At 39.6% G+C, this 25,994-nt stretch overlaps 1 protein-coding gene across 1 annotated transcript in view; it reads left to right on the top strand.

Moving 5' to 3' along the window:
* The window catches only part of ARHGAP10 (Rho GTPase activating protein 10), a 373,337-nt gene that overhangs the window by 326,883 nt on the left and 20,460 nt on the right, over positions 1 to 25,994 (top strand). Inside the window, exon 19 of the mRNA XM_044681696.1 lies at positions 3,122 to 3,281. Coding sequence (XP_044537631.1) covers positions 3,122 to 3,281 — 160 coding nt within the window. The remainder of the gene's footprint in view (positions 1 to 3,121; positions 3,282 to 25,994) is intronic.

Here is a 25,994-nt window from a genome sequence, read left to right as displayed (position 1 = left end):
TATCTGCTCCATATTTATTATCTCTATTTCTCTGTTGAATGTAAGCTCCTTGAGGGTCTGAACTGGCCTATTTTTGTTTGTATCCTCATCAGCTGGCCCCTGTCTTATAAACTGAATGCTCAATAAACTGAGTATTGAATATCACTGGGGATATTCACTTTGACCAATCCCCCCCCCATCTCCATGCAGGTTCTTTATTCGTTTCCCCTCTTTTTTGAAGCAAACTTGTAATTTCATTGATATGAAGAACTTCCATCAATAGAGATCTGCCTCATGGTACAGTAAGAACAGCCACTTAATAATAATTAAGAAAAGCTAAGATTTATGTCATGCCTACTTTGTGTCAGACATTGTGCTTGCTAGGAGCTTTACAAAAATTCTCTCATATGATCAACGGGCCCGGGGGGGGGTGTGGTTTTAATATCATTGCCCCCATTTTTCAGTTGAATAAATTGAGGCAGGCAAGGGGGAAGTGATTTTTGAGGCAGAATTTGAATTCCAATCTCCTTGACCTCAGGCCCAGCAGTCTATCCATTCTTCCACTTTAGTGAGTGGTCCTGAAGAGCGAGAGGGCAAGTGACCAGCCCAGAATCACACAGGCAATATGAATCTAAGGCAGAATTAGAATTAGATTCTTCCCTGAGACAAGAACTCTCTCCACCAATGCTACCTTGACTCACAAATACCCCCTCCATCACTCTTCTCCCCCCAATAATAAATCGTCTCTACAGTTTCTATTCAGGGATGTCCTAGAGCCAGCTTGAAGCTGTTTAAGAGAGCTAATTGTTAAAAATTTTCAGTGCAAGCATTTCTATCACAGCCAATGCTTAAATAAAACAAAGGCTTGATAGATTGTCTTGTTAACTGTCTAGACTTTAAAAAAGAGTGATGGAGAAAAATGTTAGAAAAAACAGATTAAATTTAAAAGTGAATTATAGACATTGTTTTTGGGGTGTAGGCTGGGAAGAGGGGAGCCTCTCCTTGAACTTTTGCCATTACACTTTTACTTGAATTCTACTAGTCATCGTTTAAAAAAATCTATATGCTCTTTTCCTCAAGATTTTCTATTCTGGCTATAGCTCTATTATTAGTTCTGCCATGTTTGTCCATTAAATGGCTCTGTCAGTGATAAGTTAGGTCTTTTCTCACTTCACTGGTGGTGAAACAGGGGGAATCTGACAAGGACTAGGGAGGTGCGGGAGTTTATTCAAGCCCTCGTTGGAACCAGGCAGGAGGACGAGAGTCCTTTGGAGACTTCGGTGTCTAACGATCTAACTTTCTAACTTCATTTACAGTCTGATAATTTTATTCTTCATCTCATCAGTGAAATTAGATTCCATGGTTGTGCGTGCATGTGTGTGGTCAAGAGGCTCGTTATTCCTAGATTTCATGTATATTCTGTAACCATGACTTCTCTCTAGGCAGCCATGTTTCTCCCCTCCTTAGTTTGTTGGTGACCAGATTCTTTGAGAGCCACATTAAAACCTAGATGTCAAAACTCCTATGCTGAAAAAAGTATGAGCATAGTACGGTGTCGTCAGCCTAGCACAGTACTAGGCTCTTGTCTTCTCTGCATAAACAATAATGGAGGAGAATTGTGGATGAAAATAAATGTGAGTGCATTTTAAGGGTTGCGGTGGGTGTAAGAATGCCTCAGAATCAATCCCCGGGTTTCCCTTTCTCTTTTCCCATCGTAGCAGGACACAGAATCTCCTTTTCATTGTCACCTGTGCCCCAAGGACACCAGAAACTGTTCTACTATGACCACTCAGCCCCAGAGGTTTTCCTGAGGGGCAGACATCCAGGTGCATTCTAAGGACTCCTGGGTCTTGCCTTTGTCCCCTGTGGCTCCCTTCTAGGACCCCAGGACCTTCCCTTCTACATGTGCCAATCACTCAGCCAATAGACATTCATTAAACACCTACTATATGCCAGGCGGTGAACTGTGCTAAGTGCAGGGAATAGAAAGAAAGGTGAAAAGACGGTCTCTGAGGAGCTCACAGTCTAATGGATTGTCTTTTCTACTTAGGGTCTGGGAGCTCCTTTAGAGCGAAATGTCTTCTAAGTACACAGTGAGTGTGACACATTAAGTGGCTAATAAACGCCTATTTATTTAGGGAGCAGAAAAGTTGCAATTGGAATATAGAGGAGGAGCAGCTAGGTCTCTCAGTGGATAGAGCCCCATGCCTAAAGATGGATTCAAATGGGTTCAAATGTGACCTCAAACACTTCCTGGCTGTGTCATCCCAATTGCCCAGGCCTTACCACTTTTCTGCTTTGTAACCGATACTTCATATTGATCCCAGGTCAAAAGATAAGGGTTATTTTAAATATAAATAGATACAATAAAATATAGAGGGAGAACAACTGATTTGCTTTCCACCCTCCGAGTTCTTCACTTAAACCCACAACATATATAAATAATCCTCAATATTTTTAACAAAACGATCCTCTTTGAACATATGCATCTTGAAAATATTTTCTCATTTGGGCTAAGCTTCCCCTCCTAAGCATTTTAGTAGTCTAGATTTTTGTAACATCCTTCTTTAGTGTTTATAGGGGAGGATAAGACATTCCTCTGTATTTTGGAACTTTTACTGACTGAGAGATGGAATGAGGGTCTAAGATGACAACCACGAGCCTGAGGTGTCCTGCAGTTTCTTAATGTCATTGTGTAGAAATGTGTGGTCTGGGAGTAACCTGGAGAGTCATCAGGCAACAAGGAAATGAAGGTCAGGCCACAGGAATGCATCTCTGTCCTCTTTGGCCCACAAGGTTTTCATTGGCTCATGGCTGTTGCTTTCTTATAGATTGGGGCATCATTGTGGCCACTATCAAGACCACACAGTTTTTGTCTGATTGAATTTTAATTAGAGTTTTATCTTGTGAGACATCATTTCTTCCTGTGAATATTCCAGATGGTTTATTTTAGGAATATTTGGTTTAAAAAGCAGCCACAACCTTATAAGACAGGAGATCCAAATAGTCACAGCCTGAATTATAAATGTAATTTAAAGATGATGTTTGATTGATTAATCAGGTAATGTTGTCTGATTGTTAGTGGTATGCCTTTTTTAAACAGCATTACTTTACATCTTCATCTCCCTTTTTTTCCTTTTAGCTGACAATCCTAGCCCTCCCAAGGAGGATACCCCAACGGGCAGCCTTGACTCACTTTCTTCACACTCTCCTACACCTGCCATTTTGAGTAGTTCCCCTGGACCAGAAAAAAACCACCTCCTTACAGATGGTGGAGAATTGGTAGACTGGACATCTAACCAGTAAGTAATTATGTCTCTATTGAGGTCTCTGTTTGGTCATATGAAAACAAAGGAAGAATCACCAAGACTAAATTTGATCTTTAAATCAGATCAAAAAAAGAAGAAAAGGTTCTGTGTGTACAAACATGTTTATAAATTTGGGGGGGGGCAACAAAGACATAGAATCTGAAGTGATGCCCATTAGTTGAGGGATGGCTAAACAAATTATGACATGTGAATATATTGCAATATAGTTCTACTGTAAGAAATAACGAAGAGGGTATTTGCAGATCGATTCAGGAAGACTCATCTAAATTGAAGCAGAATGAAGTAAGTATATCCAGGAGAACAAGTTTATAGTATGACAATAATTTTGTGAAAATGAACAGTTTCAAAAGACATTTCACTCTGAGTAGTGAAATGATCAGCCACGGTGCCAGAGTAAGAAAAGTGAAACCCATTGCTTGACAAAGAGGTTATAATGGACTTAAGGGTATATTGTGGGATATGGTCAGTTTGGGAATTTGTTTTGCATGACTATGCCTATTTGTTACATGGATTTCCTTTTCTTCTTTTCTTTTAGTGTATGGCAAAGAAAACAAATGCTTTTTAATTTTTTTGTAGAAAAAATTTTATTATTATTTTTAAAATATTTTTATTTTTATTTTTTTTGCCATCAATTAAATTGATTAAGAAAAATTTTCCCTGGTTACATGATTCATATTCTTTCCCTCCTCTCCTCCCACCCCCTCCCATACTGCAATTTCACTGGGTTTTACATGTGTCATTGATCAAGACCTATTTCCATATTATTGATATTTGCACTGGGGTGCTCATTGAGAGTCAATATCCCCCATTATATCCCCATCAACCCATGCAATCAAGCAGTTGTTTTTCTTCTTTGTTTCTACTCCCACACTTCTTTCTCTGGATGTGGAGAGCGTTCTTTCTCATCAGTCCCTCAGAATTGTCCTGGATTATTGCATTGCTAATGTTTATTAATTTAAAAAATAATTAAACAGTTTAACTTTGGGGGTACATCAGACAGAAGTGACTTTCTTAGGTTTGTTGTTAACTTCCTTGGTGCCAGTTGTTGTCTTCAACAAGGAAGAGAAGTCAAGAGTTTTTCTTGGATGTTTTTCCCAGTATCCCTGGGGAGAAAAGGAATCCCAGTCTGTATGAGGTTAAAATATTCATGAGAGGTTCAGGTCACTGAGGAAAGTGGAAAACTTTTGCCTACTCTTCTTGGGAAGTTCTTGCATTACAGAAAGATATGTTGTGTGTGTGTGTGTGACTGAGCTTATTCTGAGGCACTCTCTTAGAGGTACTTAGCCTGACATCCACCAACCCCTATTGAGAGATTTTGGGGATTCATGAACTTGCATGCGAACAAATATATATCTTCATTTTCCCCTAACTTCGAACTGAAATTTATAATTTCCTTCAGTTATTCAGAAGTATTTTTCTTAGAAGGGGTTCTAAGATTTGACCAAGACTGCCAAAGTGGTTCATAACATTAAAAAAATGTTAGTAGCATCTGTTTTCCATTATTGGTCTTTTTAGTGATTGCTGCCAGGGTTCTCCTCCATTTAATCTCTTGTTATCATAGATAATTGAGAATTGACTGTTAAAAAAATCTGATTTAATTTTCTTCAGCTTGGGTTGCTTTTTAAGCCAGACATACAGATAAGCTTAGTCAAGTGAGGAGTATACTATGGAGAAGGTCTTATCATTTAAGGGAAGTCTTTGATATTTGCCTAATTTTTTCTGACCTAAGAGACAAGTATATTATTGATTTTTTTTTTAGAAAACCAAAGGAGACCTTGGAAGAACAACACTTAAATGCTTCATAATGTAGGGCTTTTTCTAGCCTGTTGGAGCTGGCCTTACTCACCATAGCTATGGAAAATGAAAATGTAGCATATCGTTCAAAAACTTAACTTTTTTCTTGGATGCTTGCTAGATTCACTTTAATCATCATAGCATGATTAAGTATGTGAGAATCTATTTGTCTATTATGTAAGCAAGCTTCCTTGCTTTTAATTAAAAGTAGAAGGACTAGAATTGAAGAATAACTCAAAAATGATGCTGGGCCAGTTGCTGCAGTATATATTTTCAGAAATCCATAAACTCTTGATCTTACCATTATCTGCAGGTGTGGGTATTTATTCAATCTTAGCCTCCTATTATTTCATCTTTCCCTATTCTTCACTTTTCTTAAATCCATTCTTTATTCTTAGCATGACTCCATTCATAAAACTCAGTGGCCTATCACACCATCTTTCCTGCTCTAACTTTTCTGTCTTCCTTTCCCAGTTTTCAGCTTTATACTGTTCTCTTGCCCTCTTGTCCAATAGTTTGCCCTTGCCTCACTGAAACCCAAACCTAATAAGTCTCACTTCCTAACCTCTTACATGTTGCTGAGTGGCGCCCTACGAAGTTCTCAAACCATATCGATCTAGTGTGATACAAATTTAGGTAATCTGTTCTCACCTGTCTCCTACTGAAACATGTCTATTCTTTTACTCTTCCCTGATGTACCCTTCGATATTTAAAGCTTTCTCATTTCCCCCTTAAAACTCTATCTAACATTGCCTCCTATGGTCTTACCATGTACTTTACTAAGAAGAGAGAGATCATACTTTGTCAAATCTCTTCTACCCTACAATGTATCTCAACCCCCCTGAAAATATTCCCCTTTTTCCTTCAGTCTCTGAAGAGTAGTCAACTCCCTTGGTGTGTTCTGGTTCTCATCTTCTTTTCTCTTACATAGATACTCTCCAGAATTATCCTTCCTCAACTTCTTCTCATCTTCAGTCTCTGTCTACTAGTCCCTTCCCTGCTGCCTACAAACAGGCTGCTCCTCCCAAACCCTCCCTGGGCCCTTTCTTCTTCTCTTGATAGCATTCTCTGTCTCTGTCTCTCTCTCTCTGTCTCTCTCTCTGTCTCTCCCTCTGTTTCTCTCTTTGTCTTTGTTTCTCTCTGTCTCTCTCTCTGTCTCTGTCTCTGTCTCTGTCTCTCTCTCTGTCTCTCTCTCTGTGTCTCTCTCTCTCTCTCTCTCTCTCTCTCTCTCTCTCTCTCTCTCTCTCTCTCTCTCTCCCTTTTTCCCTTTCTCCCCCTTTTCCTCTCTCCCCTCCATGTTGTCTCTCCTTCCTCTCCTCTGACCATCTGGACTCAGACTTCATCAACTCACATACAGTTACTCTCTCCAAAGTTATTAGATAGAAAGCTCTTAATACTTGACAAGGAGAAAAGTGTCTTTTGCCAAGAAAATCCCCAAATGGGGTAACAGTCAGACACGAAACAGTTAAACATCAAATAACTGTGTGTGTGTGTGTGTGTGTGTGTGTGTACACATATGCTCAAATGCAGAACATACAGAGACAGACAAGAAACTTTGGAGAATGACTTGAAAAATTTAACAGGAATGAGTGCTCTATCTTGCCACATCTTTTTCTCCATTCTTGATATAATCATATTATTTTATTGCTTTGCTATTTATATGGTCAGTTAAGTTGATAACTTTTCTAACATTGAACTGGCCCTTCATTGCTGGTACAAATCCAATTTGATTCGAGTTGACCTGAAGATTTCTTTTTTAATGTAACTCTTGGGATCTAAAGCATGGAATTAAAACATCTTGATAATTATTTTTCCTCAAGATTGTTCATAGATTTAGAGCTGGGAAGGGATTCTATAGGTCGTCTGACCTAACCTGTTCACTTTCCTGATAAGGAACAGAAGGCACTGAGAAATTTTGTCCCATATTCAAGGATGTATGAATAGGAATGGACATATTCAGCATATAAACTGATTGCTGATTCCATACCCTTCCCAGGACATCCCATTGCCTTTTGAGTTCTCTAGTGAATCTATGCTAGCTGGCCACCTATCCATGCCTTGACATCCTGAGACTCATAAGCTCTCTTCTTGCCATGGTTCTTCCCAGGGGATTCTACCCAGTGGGCTGGGGGTCTTCCTTGCATTTCCTCTGTGCTGTGCTGGCTGTTTATCAGTGGGACCCAAAGTCTCTTCATCAATTATCCTTTACTTTTGTTATAAATATATGTTATACACATGGAGTATCATAACCTAAAGTCAATCATACTGTGTATAAATTACACAGGATTCATTTAATAACATTTGTAGGTCTCGGGGTTTTTTTTTTAAGTCCATCACAGAGATGGGTGATTAGATATAAAATCACATAGTTAGGTAGATTAATCCACATTAGTTTGCCATGTTGGAAAAAAAAAGACATAGAAAAAGCAATAGGGAAAATAGAGAGAAAATATGATATACTTCAGTCTCTTTCAGAGTTCATCTTCTTCAGGCCCCAAATAGCTGTGAGACTGGGAAAGTCATTCAAACCTTTCTTAATTTAAGTTTCCTCATCTATAAAATGGGAATAATAATCCTTAGCTCATAGAGTTTTTGTAAGACTCAAATAAGATACTATGTGTTAAGCCCTTTGTAAGCCTTACAGCTCTATATAAATAATAACTATTACTGTTGTTATTACCACCCTCTCACAATTAAAAACTAAGTGTATAGGCATACAACAAGTATTACAATTATATTAGCCTAGATTGAGTTTGGATGTGAAGCTAATAGTGCTAGGTTGTGTTCTTCTTTTTCCCTCCTTCTTGGTAAGATGCCACACAGTTGTTCAGTTGAGAGCACTTTCCTTAGTGACCTTTCTTCTTCAAGATTTTCAACAGAAAGTGACAAAAGCTATAGTATAGCTAGAGCTCGGTTCACAAAATGTTCACACCTGAAACAGAGAGAACTCTGTATTTTTTTTTCATAAATCAAACTCTAAGTGAATCCCCTGGTTTCCTCTTCACTCACATTTTAAAACATCATGAAAAACTCTGCAACCTTGAGAGGCTAAAAAGCTTGGAAGGGAAAAGGGGAGGGAAAGGTGGATGGAACTGAATCAGATGAGAGATTTCCCGTGTGTCTTGGACATTCTCTCACTGCCAATCTGATTGCTTTTTGTGCTTTGGACATAATTCATCTGAGTCCCTCACTTGTGTATATTCTACCATTTTGTGTTCTAAAGAATTAAGTATTTTAGGTTCTTAGAATTGGAATCTTATCTTAAGAGGGCTCTGAGAAGGGTCTTTCCATTTGAAGATATGTCCATGATTCCGGATGATAATTACCATCTTGAAGCAGCCTCCTAGAGGAACCTAGCTATTTAGATGCTTTTCCCTTTTAGCTTAGCCACATTGCTTTTTACAATGCTATCCATCTCCGTAGCATTTAGAAACATTTCCTCATTTTAAAATATCTGGACCCATCCAACACCTCCCCTTCCCCCTTTCTCAGTTATTTCTTTTGTCCTCCCAGAATTTCTGGGGTCCTTTTATATAAACATTCCTATATAAGGTCATGCCTTTTTATCCTTTTCAGGAAAGACTATCATGGCTTTTTCATGGAGGTGGTCATTTGCTTCAAATTATTTTTTTACTATTTGGATTTGGAAGGGAGAAGTAGTGAATCATTTGAGGAAGGACGTTGTCCAAGGAGAGAAATCAGTTAGTATGGCCACACAAAACTGCAATATTTTTTAGAGTCGACACTAAAGTCTGAATTGAATCCCTCAATGCAACATGGGAGATACAACCCATATGGTTTCCTGAGTTTGAATGTGTTCATTTTCCCAAGGTTCTCAGAATTTCTCTGCTGAGGACCTTTAAATTCTTCAATGCTTTTGGTTTTTGCTATCTACTAACCTATTGAGTCCCCAGAGAGCTCCATATTATATATTTCACCTTCCAAGACATCTACGCCTATTGCCTGCTCTTATTTGATACTTATTTCCTCTTTAAACCCCTTCTGATTTGGCATACATCCTCACTGTGCTATAAAAAGTCTCTACCATCAAAGGTCAACTTGACCTCTTTCTTGCTAATTCCCATGAAGTTTTCTTGGTTCTCATTCTTTTTTTTTTTCCGCTCTCCCTCTGTAGCATTGGATACAAGCCCACCTTAAACTCTCCTCTTGAAACTATCCTGATTTTTCTCCTACCTCTAAAATTATCCATTGGAATCTCCTTTGTGGTTCTTTTCCCTTATTCTATAACCAGTTTTCCCCTCTTCTCCCCCCATCCCTTTCAGTAGTCTGTCCGTCACATTACTTCTTACTCTCTTACAACTTCAGCTGTCACCTATCAGCCCTGTGCAGTTGACTACCAGATTATATCTTTAGCCCAGATTTTACCTACAACTGGTGGGCACAGTATAACCATTTGGCCATCTTGCAGTCACCTCAAGCTCAACATATTTTACCCAGAACTTATATCCCCCCTAAAACCCTTTCTGACTTACCCGTTGCTCCCAATGGCACCACCCTTCTCCTATTTGCCATGTTAGAAACTTCGGTGCCAGTTTTGAGACTTCCCACCATATGGCTTTAATTTTTTTCTTGTTGTTGTTCCTGCTTCTTAGGCCTGCACCTCTATTTAAATTCCAGTTGAGGACTTTATTACCTCATTACGTTCATTTTCTAACTGGTTTCCTTACATTTCCCACATTTCTCCACTTGAATTCATCCAGGGCTCTATCACGCAATGGCTGCTTCTAAAATATTGTTTTCTTGTTGTCACTCCTCTATTTAGAGACTTATCTTGGATCCCTTAGCCTCATGGGTCTCCAAGATCTGGAGCCACCCTATTAGCTTAATCTAATTTCTTGACAATCACTGAACAGTGACTTCAACCCAAGCCAGAGTGACCTAGATTTGTTCCTTCTGCCCCTTTAAACCCTTACCTTCCATCTTATTAGAGTCAGTACTCTGTCTTGGTTCCAAGGCAGAAGAGTGGCAAGGGCTAGGCAATGGGGGTCAAGTGACTTGCCCAGGATCACACAGCTGGGAAGTATCTGAGGCCAGAATTTGAACCCAGGATCTCCCATCTCCAGGCTTGAGTCTCAATCCACTGAGCCCCCTCGTTGCACCCTCTTTATGTTCCTTTGCATCCACACCTTTGCACATTGGATTATGAACTCCTCCAGCATAGGGAAAGTCTTCCTTTCTTTGGATCTCCAGCATTTAGTACAGCACCTACCACATAATTGTTTATTGACCGACTCTGCCTCCGCTACCAGCTGTTTTCTTCCGCCTCTACAAATCTCATTCATCCTTCAAGACCCATTAGGAGTCCCACATCTTCCATGAAGCCTTCTGGGAACACCCAGTCCACTGGGAACTATCTTTCCTCTAAATTCTGCTTCATGACCATGGGCGAATCATAGCCTTTTTGAGCCCAATTCCTTTGTTGTAAAATAGGGCAGGCACAAGCCATTATAGTTGAACCTGTATTTGGACTTCTCAAGGGAATCTTATAGACTGCCTCCAATTCTGAATATTCATCCATAGCTGTCTTCTTTTTAGGTGGGCTGGCCAAGAAGCTTGGGATTCTTCAAAAAATGTCTTCAACTTCTTTCTTATTCCCCGTAAGACCTAGATCTGTATATATTGTAGAGATTCAATTAATATTATTATTGAATAGAAATCTCATTCCAAGTTATCACTATGTTTTCATAAAATTTGTTTTAAAGTCCTAATTTAATAATAATAGTAGCTATCATGTATATAGCTCTGTAGGATTTGTACAAAACAAACCCTTATTTTTAATAATAATTATGAAAACATCTAGCATTTATCTAGCACTTTGAGATATGCAAAGCTTTAAAAAAAATCTCATTTTATCTTTACAACAGCTTTGGAAGGCAGGCACAATTGCTATCTCCATTTAACAGAATAGGATCCTTAGGCACAGGTAAATAAAATGACTTGTCTAGGGTCACACTGCTTGTAAGTACCTGAGACTGGACCAGAATTTGGATCCTTTTTGATTCCAGGCTCAGCACTCTATCCTCTGTGCATTTATGATTACATAGCCCTGAGCATACTTGGTCACATCTGCTCTCTGCAGTGACCTTAGGAAGTAGTTGACGGTTCAGATCACACCATGATGTGGCCGTGTGCCCCAGAGGAAGGACTTCCTCACCCCGTCTTCGCCATCCCTGTGGGACTTTGTGTCACTTTGTGGCTTTTCCTCTCCCTGATAGCTCTAACATCTACTAACGATAATTTATAACTAATGTTTGTCCCCTATATTTTATGAAATTTTCTTAATGATCCATATTATTATTATCATCTTATGGATGAGGAACCTGAGGCTTAGATTGCGAATTCCTCAGAGTTGCACAGCTAGAACCAGTTCTTGAACCCAGCCAGATCTTTCCAACTTCAAACGCAGTGTTCTTTCCATCACATCACTCTACTCATGCTTTGTAATTATTTTCTGTCTGTGAAGATTAAAATTAACATACAATAACTATTATATTTTATAAAGTTTATTAATAAGAATAAAATACTACTAATAAATAAATAAAATATAATAAAATAATAAAAATATAGTAATAAAAATAATAAAAACTATTATCAACAATAAATAAATAAGAATACTAAAAATAAAAATAAATGAATTAATTAAAAAATAAAAATAGAAAATAATAAAAAATTTTAATGAAAAATTAAAAATAAAGTAAAAAAAGCTAGCTAACCTAACCCGGTCCGGAAAGAAAAGAATAAGAGGGAGGAGTTACAGAACTTATAAATAAACAACTTAAGCATGCACGTAAACAAAAGAAAAAGGATGCTGGGAAATATAGAAAGGATTTCTGGGGAACATAGTTCAAAGGTACAAAATTCCTAATTAATACATGTCCCCCATATTGCTTATTATAGTAGGAATTATATACATTCATAGTATATATATATATATATATATATTGCTGACTGCTTTTTTTTTTTTAACCCTTATCTTCTGTTTTAGAATCCATACTAACTAGTAGTTCCAAGGCAGAAGAGCTGTAAGGGCTAGGCAGTTGGGATTAAGTGACTTATCCAGGGTCACTCAGCTAGGAAGTGTCTGAGGTCAGGTTTGAACTCAGGACTTCCCCTCTCGATTGAGCAGCCTAGCTGCTCCTCTGGCTATGTTCTTGAACATACTATATAATAAGCTAGCTACTAAGATCATTTTAATTCAGTTTGGTGAGAGATCATTAGAACTCTGCCCATGGGCTTTGGGGTTCAGATGCCCTGGATTGCTTTGTGTCCTGCCCTTTGTCATAGCTCCTGGCACTCCTCATTCCTCAGTATTTAACCCCATTTCCCCTCTTATGTATGTTTCTTCCAGTGATCTATGTTTTACAGTGATTCTGTGACCTCAGCATTTAGAAAGGTGCCTCCCTCAGGACAAGTACAATGGCGGGGAGCCTGCTAGGGGCAGAGATGGTCTCTCACATATAGGAAACCATTTAGTAGAATGGGATTCTGAAGATTTTGCTCTTCTTTTATGACTTGTAAGCATTATTAATCAAAATTGGTCATTGGGAGTTTAGCACTTAATGCAGTACCTGGCATACAGTAGGGGCTTAATAAGTGCTTTTTGATTAATCATTCAGTCTGAAGCACAGACTTTCCTCTATTCTTAAGAAGATGATCAGTGACTTTATTGCTAGGGAAGACCTGAGAGTTTAGTCTCCTTGGAGGCTGTTACATCAAAGGTCATGGCATTTCAAATGTCCCTGAGCTATTAAAAAATATCAAATAGAGTAGTTTTCTTCAAACAAGTTATCTATACTTATAATTGATGGAGCAGCACCCTGACAGATAATCTTTTTGTGTCCTTTACCGCAAAGGGCAGCCCTATTTTAAAGCCACATCAGCCAGTGCCTCTACTTGCTGGAGCAGACTTCAGGTATAAAGAGAATCCACACTCTCCTGCTGCTGCATTATCAATAGTGCCCCAGAGCAACGGATGAGGACTGGTGCTCATTGCTGTTGATTCCTTCTTCCTGTGCCCAGTGATTGGGAGGAACCTACCAAGACAGTCTGCTCTAGTTGACAGGACAGATAGAGTCAGGAAAAGTCAAATTCAGATCTTATCCTTCATTACTCCAGATAATGGCCAAGATGCTTAATCTCTGTCAGCCTCATCTTCCTCACCCATATGTGAGGATAATGATAGCACCTACTTTTCAGGATTTTTATGAGCATCCATGAGGTCACATATGCTAAGCACTTTGGAAATGGGACAGAGGAGGCTAAGAATCACCTACTTTTATACATTTTTCTATAAGCATAATTTAACCATTGGTACTCTTTCAACAATTTCCATTGTCTAGTGACCAGTCAGATGACTGTTGAAGACACCAAACCCCATCCATATTGGCATTTTTATTATAAATGTAAATAGAAAAAATATAGAAGGTACCACTAAAAGGAAAGACAATTCTCAGGTGGTCTCTGAAGAGAATAAAGTCGGTGGACTTGGTTTACCCAAGGGCTACCCCCCATTTCATTTCCTGGGATACTTGCTTACCTCATTTTCTACAGCCCATCTTGAGCATCAGCAAACAGATTACCATGAAGAGATTGAAATGTATGCACGACACCCCTGCAGTAGATTTGGAATCAGCGAAATTCTGTGGGGCAATAACTACGCTGGAGTTAAGAGTTAGAATCCAGAACTGTCATAAGTCAAAGTTCGCCTATCATAGAAAAGCATCAGAGCTGTAGGTTGTGTAGAATGCCCAGAATTGGCTGTGGGCTACGAATAACCTAAAGAGGAATAACATGGACCAATTATAGGAAGGGATTTGTTAGAGACCTTGAGAGACATTTTGTAGCCTGTGTGTAGTCATTGACTGATAAGAGCAAGGGTCAAACTCAATGCCAGATTAGAAGCAAAGATAATGATCAATTGATCAGTGAGGAAGCATTTAAGCTCCTAATATGTTCCAGATACAAAGTATCCCCAGGACCCATTGATAAGAGAAAAAAACTTGAGATAGTTTCTTCCCTCAAGGTTTATTTTCTAATGGGAAAGACAACATGTACATCTATAAAAATATACAGAATGGGGGGCAGCTGGGTAGCTCAGTGGATTGAGAGCCAGGCCTAGAGACGGGAGGTCCTAGGTTCAAATCCGGCCTCGGACACTTCCCAGCTGTGTGACCCTGGGCAAGTCACTTGACCCCCATTGCCTACCCTTACCACTCTTCCACCTATAAGTCAATACACAGAAGTTAAGGGTTTAAAATATAAAAAAAAAATTTAAAAAAAAAAATATACAGAATGACTTCCAAGATAGTCTGGTGAAAGAATGCCCTAGTCATTGGGCAGATGAGGAAAGACTTTCTGTAGAAAGAGGCATTTGAGATGAAGAGTGAAGGAATCTGGGAATTCTGAGAAACAGAGGCTAGGAGGGAGTGCATTTTGGGGTATGGGGGACAGTGTGTAAATAGAAATTTGATACACCTGATCTATGTTACCCAGCATCCTTTCAAGTTACATCCTCACTTGGTACCCGACGTTTCAACCTCCTTGGGTTGAACCAACAGCCAGCAGGAGGAGTTAGGAAATGAAGTATTGTGTGTGGAAAAGCAATTAAGCCACTATGATGGGATCATTAGAGTTCTTGGAGGGGAGGGGAATGAGGTGTGAACACGCTGGAAAGGTAGGAAGCGTCCAGGTTCTGAAGAGATTTAAATGCGAGGGAAGTTTCTATTTGATTCCCAAAGTCTTAAGAAACCATTGGAATTTTATTTGGCATGGACATATGGAAGCAAGGTGGCATTGACATAGTCCTGTGTTTTGGCAACCACGTATGGGACAGATGAGAGAGGAAAGAGGCTTATGACAGGAGACCAAAAGAGGGCTCTAAGTGAAAGGTGATGAGAGCTTAAATTTGGTTAATGCCTGTGAAGAGAAAGGAGGGAAAGTCTTTGAGAGATGTTATGGAGATGGAAACAAGATCTGGCGACTGAATAGATTTGTGGGCTGAGTGATGGGTTAAAAATAACTGAAGTTGTGTGAACCTGGGTGGCTGAAAGAATGTCTGGTGCTATGACAATAATAGGGGAATGAGGACGAAAGGTTAGTTGGAGGGTGGGGGAAAAGCCGGTACTGAGTTCTTTTCTACATTTGGGATGCCTATGGGACATCTGGTTTGAAATGTTAACTAGGCAGTTGGTAATGCAAGACTGGAGGGAGGCTAGGATGTTGTATGTGGATCTGGGAGACATGGATGTTGACACAGGGATGCTGCATGCAGGCAATTACAGCAGCTCTGACCTGTTGATGGAAAAACAGGAAATGGATAAAAGTAAAGGAACTGACAGTAACACATTGCAGAATGAGAGAGATGATAATCCTTGTATTTTGTTCTGTTCAGAAAAGATATCGGAGGTGGAAAGGTGAATAAGATTGGGAAGGGCTCAAGATTATTTTCTAAGAGAATTGATTGAGAGAACTGGAGATTACTTGGAGAAGAAGAGACATTAAGAAGAGGGGGAGTGTGATCATAGGATTTAATGCTAGAATGCACCTTAGGGACTATCAAGTCTAATCCTCTCTTAGATCCCTCCTTTTTACAGATGAGAAAACTCGTATTTAGAAAGTAAGTGACTTGTTCAGGGTCACTCAGCCAGTAAGAATCTGGGGAAGGATTTGAATTAGGGCCTTCAGGATTCCATATCTAATGCTCTGTCTGGTATATACCATGTTTTCTCTCATTTGAAGAGATATCATGAAGAAGGAGGATTAGACTTGGTGTTAGTTCCAGAGAACAGAACCAGGAGCAATGAGTAATTGGGTATTTTAATGCAACAAACAAATTCTTACAGAAGAAGTCTTGGATGGAGGGGGCAACTTGAGGCTTTTCATATAAGTGGAAAACTTCCTAGAAAGAGAGCTGTCTTCAACTGTTTGGGGTTTCCTCAGGAGGTCAAAGTCTTCCCCTTCCTCGGGGTGCTCCAGCAAAGGCTAGTTGACCACTAGGCAATGATGATGCAAAAGAGATTGTTACTCAGGTGTGGGCTGAATCCTGTTGCTTCTGAGATCCCTTACAACTATGAGATTCTTTATTTTCCTGAAGAAGCCTAACCAAACAACCAGCCCACACTGAGGAGGCTTGGAGAACCTCGAAACCACTTCAACCAGGTAATACTAATTTCTTTGGCAAACAGACTTGGGGAATCTAAAGGGATGCAGGATTAGGTTCCCAGTTAATTTGTAAAACATTATGCAGGATTATGCCCAACTGAGGAGTAGTTAAAGAATGAGCTGATAACTTTGCTTGGGATTCAGTTAAGCCAGGTCATCTCCAAAGCATTTATTTGCAGGGAAACATGGAAGAAAGATGATACATAGTCACAAAGTATGGTGTTTTGTGGCAATTTATCTCAGTAGTGAAGGTGGAACTAGCACCTTTGGGCCCTACTCCCTTGCCACCTAATGCACCATGTGCATGGGGGTAGCCCTGATGCCTGGGACAAAGACTCAACCAGCTGTTTGCAAGAGGCAGCTCACTTTTAAAGCTTTTCTGAGATTATTTTTTCTAAATATTTCAATGAGGGGAAGATTTCAAATTAATAGATTAGTTCATAGACCAGATGTTCACTGGGAAAGAAAAAAAGAGGTGATTGAGAGCAACTATGAACTGATAAATGTATTTTCCCATCTATAGAAAACATTTATTTCAGTGGTGTGTGCATGGATTGAGGTTATCTCTGATGAAATCGTAGCTACCCATTGAGCATACCTGATGAAACAGGACTGCATAAACTTTCATAGATGAATTTCTGTAGCCAATTTTATCTTCATAGTCATAGAACTAAGAGGTATAGAATTTGACTTAATTTTTTTTTTAATTTAATATGACACAATGTACCTTTAAAGCTGCCTTCAGCAGTTTGGTAAAATATTCTCGCACAGTTGGAACAACAGATTCGTAAATTCCTTCAACTCTCTTCTGAGTTTCTGCCTCAAGTGAAGATATAAAATAGGTTTAGTCAGTAAACAAATGTTTCTTTATCATTTCTTTAATGCTTACTATGTGCCAGGTCCCTGCTGTCAAGGAGCTTAAATTCTAATGAGGGGAGACAACTCCTAAAAGGAAGGAGAGAGAGAGAGTGTGTGTGTGAGTGAGTGAGAGAGAGAGAGTGTGAGTGAGTGTGAGTGAGTGAGAGTGAGTGAGAGTGAGTGTGAGTGAGTGTGAGTGAGTGTGAGTGAGTGAGAGAGAGTGAGAGAGAGTGAGTGAGTGTGAGTATCTTTGTGTTAGGAGAGTACCTCAGTAATGCATAACACAGAGGCAATGAATCCCAGAATTCAGTCTGGAGAAGAGTGAAAGAAATAACTGTCCTGGACATTCTCCTTAAATGAAGGTTCTGGTTGGAGTCATCTAATCAAAGAAAGAGACTTCGAATGTGTGAATGTCTTGACTGTAGTGAGCTTGCAAGATGGAGATGTCCAGAGGCATAATATAGGAAGTCCTGAGTGTAATCTAGAAGGGAGTAATACATCCTCTTCAAAAAGGTGTTTGGAAGTATCATGGAATATTTCCTGCCTAAAGTCCAAAAAACAATTATTTTTCCATGTCAAAATTCACCAAGAGCTCATATTCACCTATGATATGATTGGTCTCTTCCCAAAGAACTATATTTCTTCAGAAAACTAGAGCAATCCAAAAAAGAAATTGGTCTCACTATTCACATCGGAAAAACCAAAGGGGGCTATTTTCCCTAATTTCTTTATCCACATTCTTTGTTAGATCATGGCTTTCAGGGAGTACAATAACTTTAAAATTATTTCTCCTTGATTCATTTTCTAGGTTGGTTGTTTTTCATCTGAAATATTTCCTATTTTCTTCAATTCTTTTCATCCTTTTTAACTTTTACTTATTGTTCTTGATTTCTCATGGGATCATTAGCTTCCACTTGACCAATTCTAATTTTTTATGCTTTTTTTAGTAAGGTTTTAATTTCTCTTTTTTCTGTTTTTTTAAATTAATTAACTTTTTTAATAGAAAATTTTCCCATGGTTGCATGATTCATGTTCTTTCTCTTCCCTTCCCCCTACCCCCCTATAGTCTATGCATATTTCCCCTGGGTTTTCCATGTGCCATTGATCAAGACCTATTTCCATATTATTGATAGTTGCACTGGGGTGGTGGTTTCGAGTCTACATTCCAAATCATATATCTACATCAACCCATGTGTTCAAAAGTTGTGTTTCTTCTTTGTTTCTACTCCCATAGTTCTTCCTCTGAATGTGAATAGCATTCTTTTTCATAAGTCCCTCAGAATTGTCTGGAACTTTGCATTCTCTTTTTTTCCACTTCCCAAATTCTACTTTTTTAAGAAGTTTTTTCTTCACTGAGGTTTTGTACCACTCAGCATTTGACCAATTTTTTAAAGGAGTTACTCATTATTTTTGTGCCTCTTTTATCAACTTGTCAATTTCCTTTTTCATCATATCCTTGTATTGCTCTTGTTCCTTTTCCTAATTTTTCTTCTATTGTCCTTATTTGATTTTAAAATTCTTTGCTTTAAAAAAAACTCTTTACATCTAGGAATTCTTGTTAGAGTTGTGCCCAGTCTACATTTTTTTCTTTGAGATTTTGCTTTTCAATATTTTCAGCTATCTTCTTCTAAGTTTGTATCTTGACCATCCCTGTCACCATAGCAACTTTTTATGGTTAGGGTTTGTTGTTGTTTTTTTTTTATGTTTTCCCATCTTACATTTTTTATTTTGAACTTTTTGTGAGAGTTGGAGAGTCTTTGTCCCAAGCTTCAGACTTTTCTCTTGTTTTTCTCACAGTTTTAGATACCTTCTTAGGTGGTATGGTTTGGAGAAGAGTTGTGGTCATTGCTCTCCTGGAATGCCATGGAAGGACCCATGATCTCAACTCCTTTCCTCCCTGGAAGTGCTACCTAGACCTTGGGATTCCTTTCCTCTGTGACTTAAATCTGAAGCCCAATACTCAGTCATGGGCAATGGAGTTTCCAAATATTACCAGTCCTATACCCAGTGCTAGCAGAGAGGTCTTCTGGAATCTTCTACTATGTATAGTTGTGCCTTTGACTGTGTTGGGATGGTGAGAGCATGCCATACTGCTATTGATGCCACCATATTCAAGACTCACAGCTGGTGAGATTTCTATGCTGAGCTCCTGGACAGCTCCAACCTCATTGCCATATATATCTCTGAACTTCTCAGTAGTTCTGGACTGTAAAAATGTCTCACCTCTGCCTTTTCCTGCTTATGCTGTTTTAGAATTTGATTTGATACATGATTTTAACGTTATTTACAGAGGAATATTGGGATAATTTAGCTAGAATGCTCCTTTCACTGGTGGCCTCCACCCTTCCTTAGTGGGAGGATCTGTTATATTAATTAGGGTATTGTAATTCCCCCAAGCAGATGTTAAGGAGGGTTTGTGCAAGGGCATAACAATGAGAATTGAGGGGAAGGGAAGGAAATGGGAGATGTTGCAATAGTGGAATCTGCAGAACTTAGTTCTTGGTACTTTCTATGAAGATGAGGGTGCTGGGAGAGTTAAAAAAAAAAGCAGGAGTAACAAGGGAAAAGATAGTCCTCTCTGTTGGGGACAAGTTGGGTTTGAGTTATGAGCCTGATTTTGGCATGGGACAGGGTGCTGGAGTCAGAATATGTGTTTACCTCCTGTTCCATGGAAGAAAGGCAAAAAAATCTTTTCATAAATACAAATCCTAGAAACAGGTAAGTTTGATCAAACATTCATTGTCTCTAATGGAATGAACCCTGGATTGGAAGTCAAGAGAAATGGTGATCTTTTAGAACAGCTTCTTCTTTTCTTTCTTACCTTCTGTTTGTGTTGTTGAGAAGTCTTCACCTGGCCCATTCCTTAGTTTGTACTGTCCACTCTGGCATAGAGTCATTATGTGACATAGAGCATTATTTCTTATCTCCTGTCCTATACATATGACTGAATTCTGGTTTCCCTTTGCTAGGCTGCACTTGTTTAAAATTTGAAGGGATTTTATTTTGGAAGGAGAGAGAGGAGGAGAGTGATGTGCTTCCCCCTCCCTCAACCACCACCACCTTAGTATGGCATTTTAAAGGTCTGTGTGTGGGGGACAGACAAATGGAGTGGAGTGGGGGGGAGGTATTATACAGCAGTTTAAAAACCTTGGTGTTGTTTAGTTGTTTCAATCAAATCTATGTGACCCAATTTGGGATTTTCTTGGCAATGACACTGGAGTGGTTGCAATTTCCTTTTCCAGCTCATTTTACATATGGGGAAATTGAGGCAAAGAAAGTTCAGTGCCTTGTGCAGGGTTATGTAGCTAGTAATTGTCTGAGGCCAGATTTGAACTCACAAATATGCATCTTATACAAATACATGTATACATGTATATATATACATATACATATATGTATAAAGTTATTAGTTGACTTCTGCCTTGACCTTTTTTTGGATAAACTTTTTCTTTATTATCCCCATTTTATTTTATATTACTTTACTTTTTAATTTTATCTTTATTGTCATGCAAAACACGCTTCTATATTAGTCATTGTTGTAAGAGAAAACTCATACATAACAAAAACTCTTGGACAAACTTTTCAATAATTTTGGGGATTTTCTTTTATACTCATTTACCAGTGCATATGTTTTGCCCTCTTAATTCTTCCACTTAACAAGAACAAGTGAAGGAAAAATATACCCCATAAATTTGTCATCTTATAATGTAAGCATCTTCTTTTTCTTTTCCCTTCTCTCCTCTCCTCTCCTCTCCTCTTCCTTTTCTCTTCTCCTCCTCTTCCTTTTCTCTTCTCCTCCTCTTCCTTTCCTCTTCTCCTCCTCTTCCTTTCCTCTTCTCCTCCTCTTCCTTTTCTTTTCTCCTCCTCTTCCTTTTCTCTTCTTTCTCCTTTCCTTCAGTCTTAGAATCAATACTCTGTATTGGTTCCAAGGTAGAAGAGTGGTAATGACTAGACATGGGAGGTTAAGTGACTTGTCCAAGGGTCCCACAGCCAGAAAGTAGCTGAGGCCAGACTTGAATCCAGGACCTCCTACCTCCAGGCCTGGCTTTCAATCCACTTCTTCCTTATAGTCCTTCACCTCTCTACTGAGGAGGGAAATGTAATTTATCATTTATTTTCCTGAAACCAAAATTGATAATGGCAGGAAATTTGAGTTTGGCTGTTCAAATGTTGCTGTCTTTTATTATTGTCACCTTTCTATATAATTCTATATACTTTTCATGGTTCTACAGTATTCCTTTTGCATTCCATTGGACAAATTTTCCCATGTCCTCCCCCTCCATTCACTTCATTATGGATCATTTTACTTTGATGCCATTATTATAGCTGAACAAATAATGTGCATGTAGTCATTAATCCCTTAGTAAACACTTAAGAACAGTGGCATGCTGAGCCGGCATCTACCCAATGAGAATGAGGTTGGGGCTGTCAGGCATTCTTTTTACCTGCCCAGATCTTAGAGAAAACTGAACCAGCATGCAAACAATAGATTAAAAGTAGCTCTGTGAGCAAGAAACAGAGCAGGTGGCAAATCTATCACTCGAGCTGGACTGTAATCTGTCCCCAAACTATAAAGCATTTTTTTTCCCACGATAAAATACGTTTAGGCATTCTTCTTGGAAGATTAATTTTCTTGCCTCCTTCTGGCTGCAGAGGGCATACTCTGGAGTTTGTAAGCCTATTTTTCCTTGTTTGGTCAATGCTTCTTTTTTTTTTTTTTTTTTGATGTATGGATTATAGTTTACTGTAAACGTTTCTGTCGATCCAGACACTGCTTGATAAAAACACATAGATCTGAAGCCTCAGTTCTTCTGATACCAAAGTCCAATCTCTCTTCTTCTTGCCCCATAAGCTTAAAGTTCAGCCCTTTATTTAAGTCAACCATGTCCTCAGGAAGCTAGAAACGGGATTGCGTCATAGGTTCCCTTAGTGGAAGATTGGTAGGAGAAGAAATGATAATACAGAACCCAAGCAGGGAGTGAATGCTGTATGGCACAGAGTGTTTGGATGACGGAGATTAGGAGCTGATAAAGAAAACGGCCTGGAAGGAGGCTCAGAGGTCAGCTGAAGTCCCAGGTCTAGAGTCGGAAAAGAATCAGATGCTTTGTCTGACCCCCTTATTTTATAAGTGAATAAAACGAGGCCCATTGATGTGGGTCACACACATTTGGACTTGTAAGCATCAGAGGCAATATCTGAACCCAAGTCTTCAGGCTTCAGAGTCAGTAGTCTTTCTGCTGTAGCACAGTACCCAATTTGGGATCTCTCACCATTGTCTATCCCCTGGCTTTAAAGAACTCCCCTGACTGCCCCCCCCAAAAAAAAACACTTCCTCTTCTACATTCCTCAAAGTTGTGTATTTAGGAGAGCCAAGCGGTGTATGTAGAAGAATCCTTTCCCCATTTTAAACCGATAAAAGACATTTCTAGACAGCTAAGTGGGTCAGCGGATGGAGAACCAGGCTTGGAGTTGGACGGTCCTGGGTTCAAATGTGACCTCAGATACTTCCCCTCTATGTTAACCTGGTAAACTCACTTTATCCCCATTGCCTAGCCTTTATTGCTCTTCTGCCTGGGAACTAATACTCAGTCTCAGTTCTAAAACAGAAGGTAAAGGTTTTTTTATTTTATTTCTTATTTTATTTCTTATTTTTATTTTTTTAAACCCTTAACTTCTGTGTATTGGATCCTAGGTGGAAGAGTGGCAAGGGTGGGCCATGGGGGTCAAGTGACTTGCCCAGGGTCACACAGCTGGGAAGTGTCTGAGGCCGGGTTTGAACCTAGGATCTCCCATCTTTAGGCCTGGCTCTCAATCCACTGAGCTACCCAGCTGCCCCATAAAGGTTTTTTAAAAAAGAAATTAATGTGATTTAAAAATTAAAAGACATTCACAAAACTTCAAAAATAAAAAAGACATTTGTTAAGTGGAAAATGTGATGTGGTATCAAATGGCTTGAAACGATGTCATCTCTACTTTCTTTATAGTTGGAGAGCACAAGCATTTAATTGGTGGAGGTAGCCATACTCTAAGCAGAGCATCTGGAAGTCTTAGACAAGCTTGTTGTCAGGTAGAAGGGAGACTATTCTCAGAAGAACTACTTATTGTTTTTCTAACCTTGGACAAGTCACCAGCCCTATAGCCAAGCCTTTGTTTCTCCCTCTAAAATCAAGAATATTGGATTACATTTCTCAGGTCCAATTCAGCTCAGCCTCTGTCCTCTGTGCTCTGGGAACAGTTTTCCTGGAAAGCTTCCCAGCCCACTTTCTCTTGGGTTCAGGAGATGTGGATGAGCAGCCCCAGAGACTTTGCATCACAACTTTATAGCCCTTTATAGGTGACTGATCAGTCAACAGATATCTTCTGAGCACCTGCTGTCTTCCTTGCCTGGCTTTTCTGATGCCTGGAAAGTGTGAGATCCTAGTTTAAAAGGCCCTTTGGAATCTTCCTTCACACCCAGCATTGCCTAAATTGTATTTATTCTACAGCCTATTTTGGGCTTCTCAGTGACCCTTACTTAGTACTTACATCCCTTGGGTCGTGCGCCTCAGTTGTTTTTCCCCTTTGGCACGACTTCTATTGGTCTTTTGGTAATTGCTGTCAGTTGTGTCTGCCTCTTTGTGACCTCATTTGAGGGTTTGTTTTACAGATAACAGAGTAGTTGGCCATTTTCTTCTCCAGTTCATTCTACAGAAGAAGAAATTGAGGCAAACAGGATTAAGTGACTTACCCAAGTACACACAAGTAGTGAGTGAATTACTTACTGGATTTTAGACTGATTTTAACTCAGGTCTTCCTTACTCCAGACCCAGTCCCCTATCCACTGTGCCACTAGCTGCCCTGTAAAAATTTATGTATATATGTGTATACACACATACACACACACATGCATGCATACATGAAAACAGAGTCCTTTTTTAGCTTTTTTTTCTATTTAGTCATTTCAGCCATATTTGACTCTTCAAGACTTCCTTTGAGGTTCTTTTTTTATTTTATGTTTTTTTTTTAAACCCTTGTACTTCGGTGTATTGTCTCATAGGTGGAAGAGTGGTAAGGGTAGGCAATGGGGGTCAAGTGACTTGCCCAGGGTCACACAGCTGGGAAGTGGCTGAGGCCGGGTTTGAACCTAGGACCTCCTGTCTCTAGGCCTGACTCTCACTCCACTGAGCTATCCAGCTGCCCCCCTTTGAGGTTCTTTTGGCAAAGACCCTGGAGGCTGGATTCAGACTCAGATAATGAGTCTTCCTGATTCCAGGCCTGGTGCTCTGTCCACAGTGCCACCCCGCTGCCCACCTCAGTCTTTTAATCTCTCACCAAAGCAGTATTTTGGGGGGCTTGTGGAACCTGTCTTCCCCCACTCTTGAGGAATACGCCAATAGCATGCATGTGAGAAGAAATATTCCATAATATACAGATCTCCCCCTTTTCTGTCTTAGTGCCACTTTCACACACTTTTGTTGAGGACAGCCGCTCTAGAGGTCTGCTGCACATTTCTCAGACTGCCTCCAAAGATCATTATACTCAAATGTGAGCTTCTGCTCAGAGACTATGAGGGAGGATGTAAAAAATGTCCATTCCAGACTTTTGATTTGATGCTGATATCTTCTCACAGTGTTTCAATAGGTAGCTGGTTTTGGAATTGGATCTGTCTTTTTTAAGTTTTTAAGATTTTATTTAATTGATTAGGAAAATTTTTCCGTGGTTCCATGAATCATGTTCTTTCTCTCCTCTCCTCCCACCCCCTCCTATAGCCAACACGAAATTCCACTGGGTTTTGCATGTGTCATTAAGGATCAGTCTTAATATATATGGGGGTCTCTCTTCATATATGACAGGGAATTTCAGCCATTCACAGTTTTTAGTAATTGCTGACTGGGTACCAGGCACTGTGGCACAATGACAAAAGAGAAACAGCCCCTGACATCAAGAAGCTTACAAACTTCTGGGGACATGCGACATGGATAAGGCAAAGCAATTTCAAATAGAAGTGAGCTACAAGAAGTGGGGGCGTGGGAACGATGGGGTTGATCTTAGTTTTTCTCTCGATTCCTTCTTGCAATCTCTTCTTCCTCCTACCCCAACCCCAGCCACAAATACAGCAAGATTCGAGTGAATAGCCCAATACCTGCCCCTTAGCCTGCCTCATTTCCTCTCGGTCTGAAAGGGCCAGAAAGTGTTTTTCATGTTCATGAGGTAAGTGTGACACAGTGGATAGAAAGCCGGCCTTAAATTCAAGAAGACTTGGGTTCTAGTCCCATCTCTCACACCTACTGATGGTGTGATCATGGACAAGACAGTTTAATATTTCAGTGGTCTGGCACAGGCAGCCCTCTAGGACTCTAAGCTGTCAGGAAGATGCTGAGCCTGCATTCTTAAAAGAGTTTCCTTTACCAATGAAATTACAAATCTGGAGCTCATCCTTTTCTCTGATGGTTGGTATTGGAGGTACTGGACCACCACTGGAATCAGAAGTAGGAACCATGAATGGTTGATTGGCACCTACATGTACATTACTCTTTCCATAATTTCTTTTCTGATATGAGTTGCTGCCTTTTTTTCTTATAGGTGCTTTATCTCCTTCACCTCTTAGGAAAAGTGTGTCCATGTGCATATGCACAAACCTCTGTCTGTCTGTCTGTCTGTCTGTCTGTCTCTCTCTCTCTCTCTCCCCCTTCTCCCTCCCCTTACACCTCTCTCCATCTCTGTCTGTCTCTCTCCTTCTCCCTCTCTCTCCCCTATCTGCTCCCCTTTCCATCTCTGTCTCTCCCCCTCTCCCTCTCTGTCTCTCTACCCACTACTCCCCTCCTCTATCTCTTTCTCTGCCTTTGTCTTCTTCTGTCCTTCTTTCCTTCCTTC

Source organism: Gracilinanus agilis, chromosome 6 (genome assembly GCF_016433145.1).
Source record: "Gracilinanus agilis isolate LMUSP501 chromosome 6, AgileGrace, whole genome shotgun sequence".
Classification (NCBI taxonomy): domain Eukaryota; kingdom Metazoa; phylum Chordata; class Mammalia; order Didelphimorphia; family Didelphidae; genus Gracilinanus; species Gracilinanus agilis.
The sequence above is the reverse complement of the archived record's forward strand: the minus strand, read 5'-3'. Positions and strand labels throughout refer to the sequence as shown.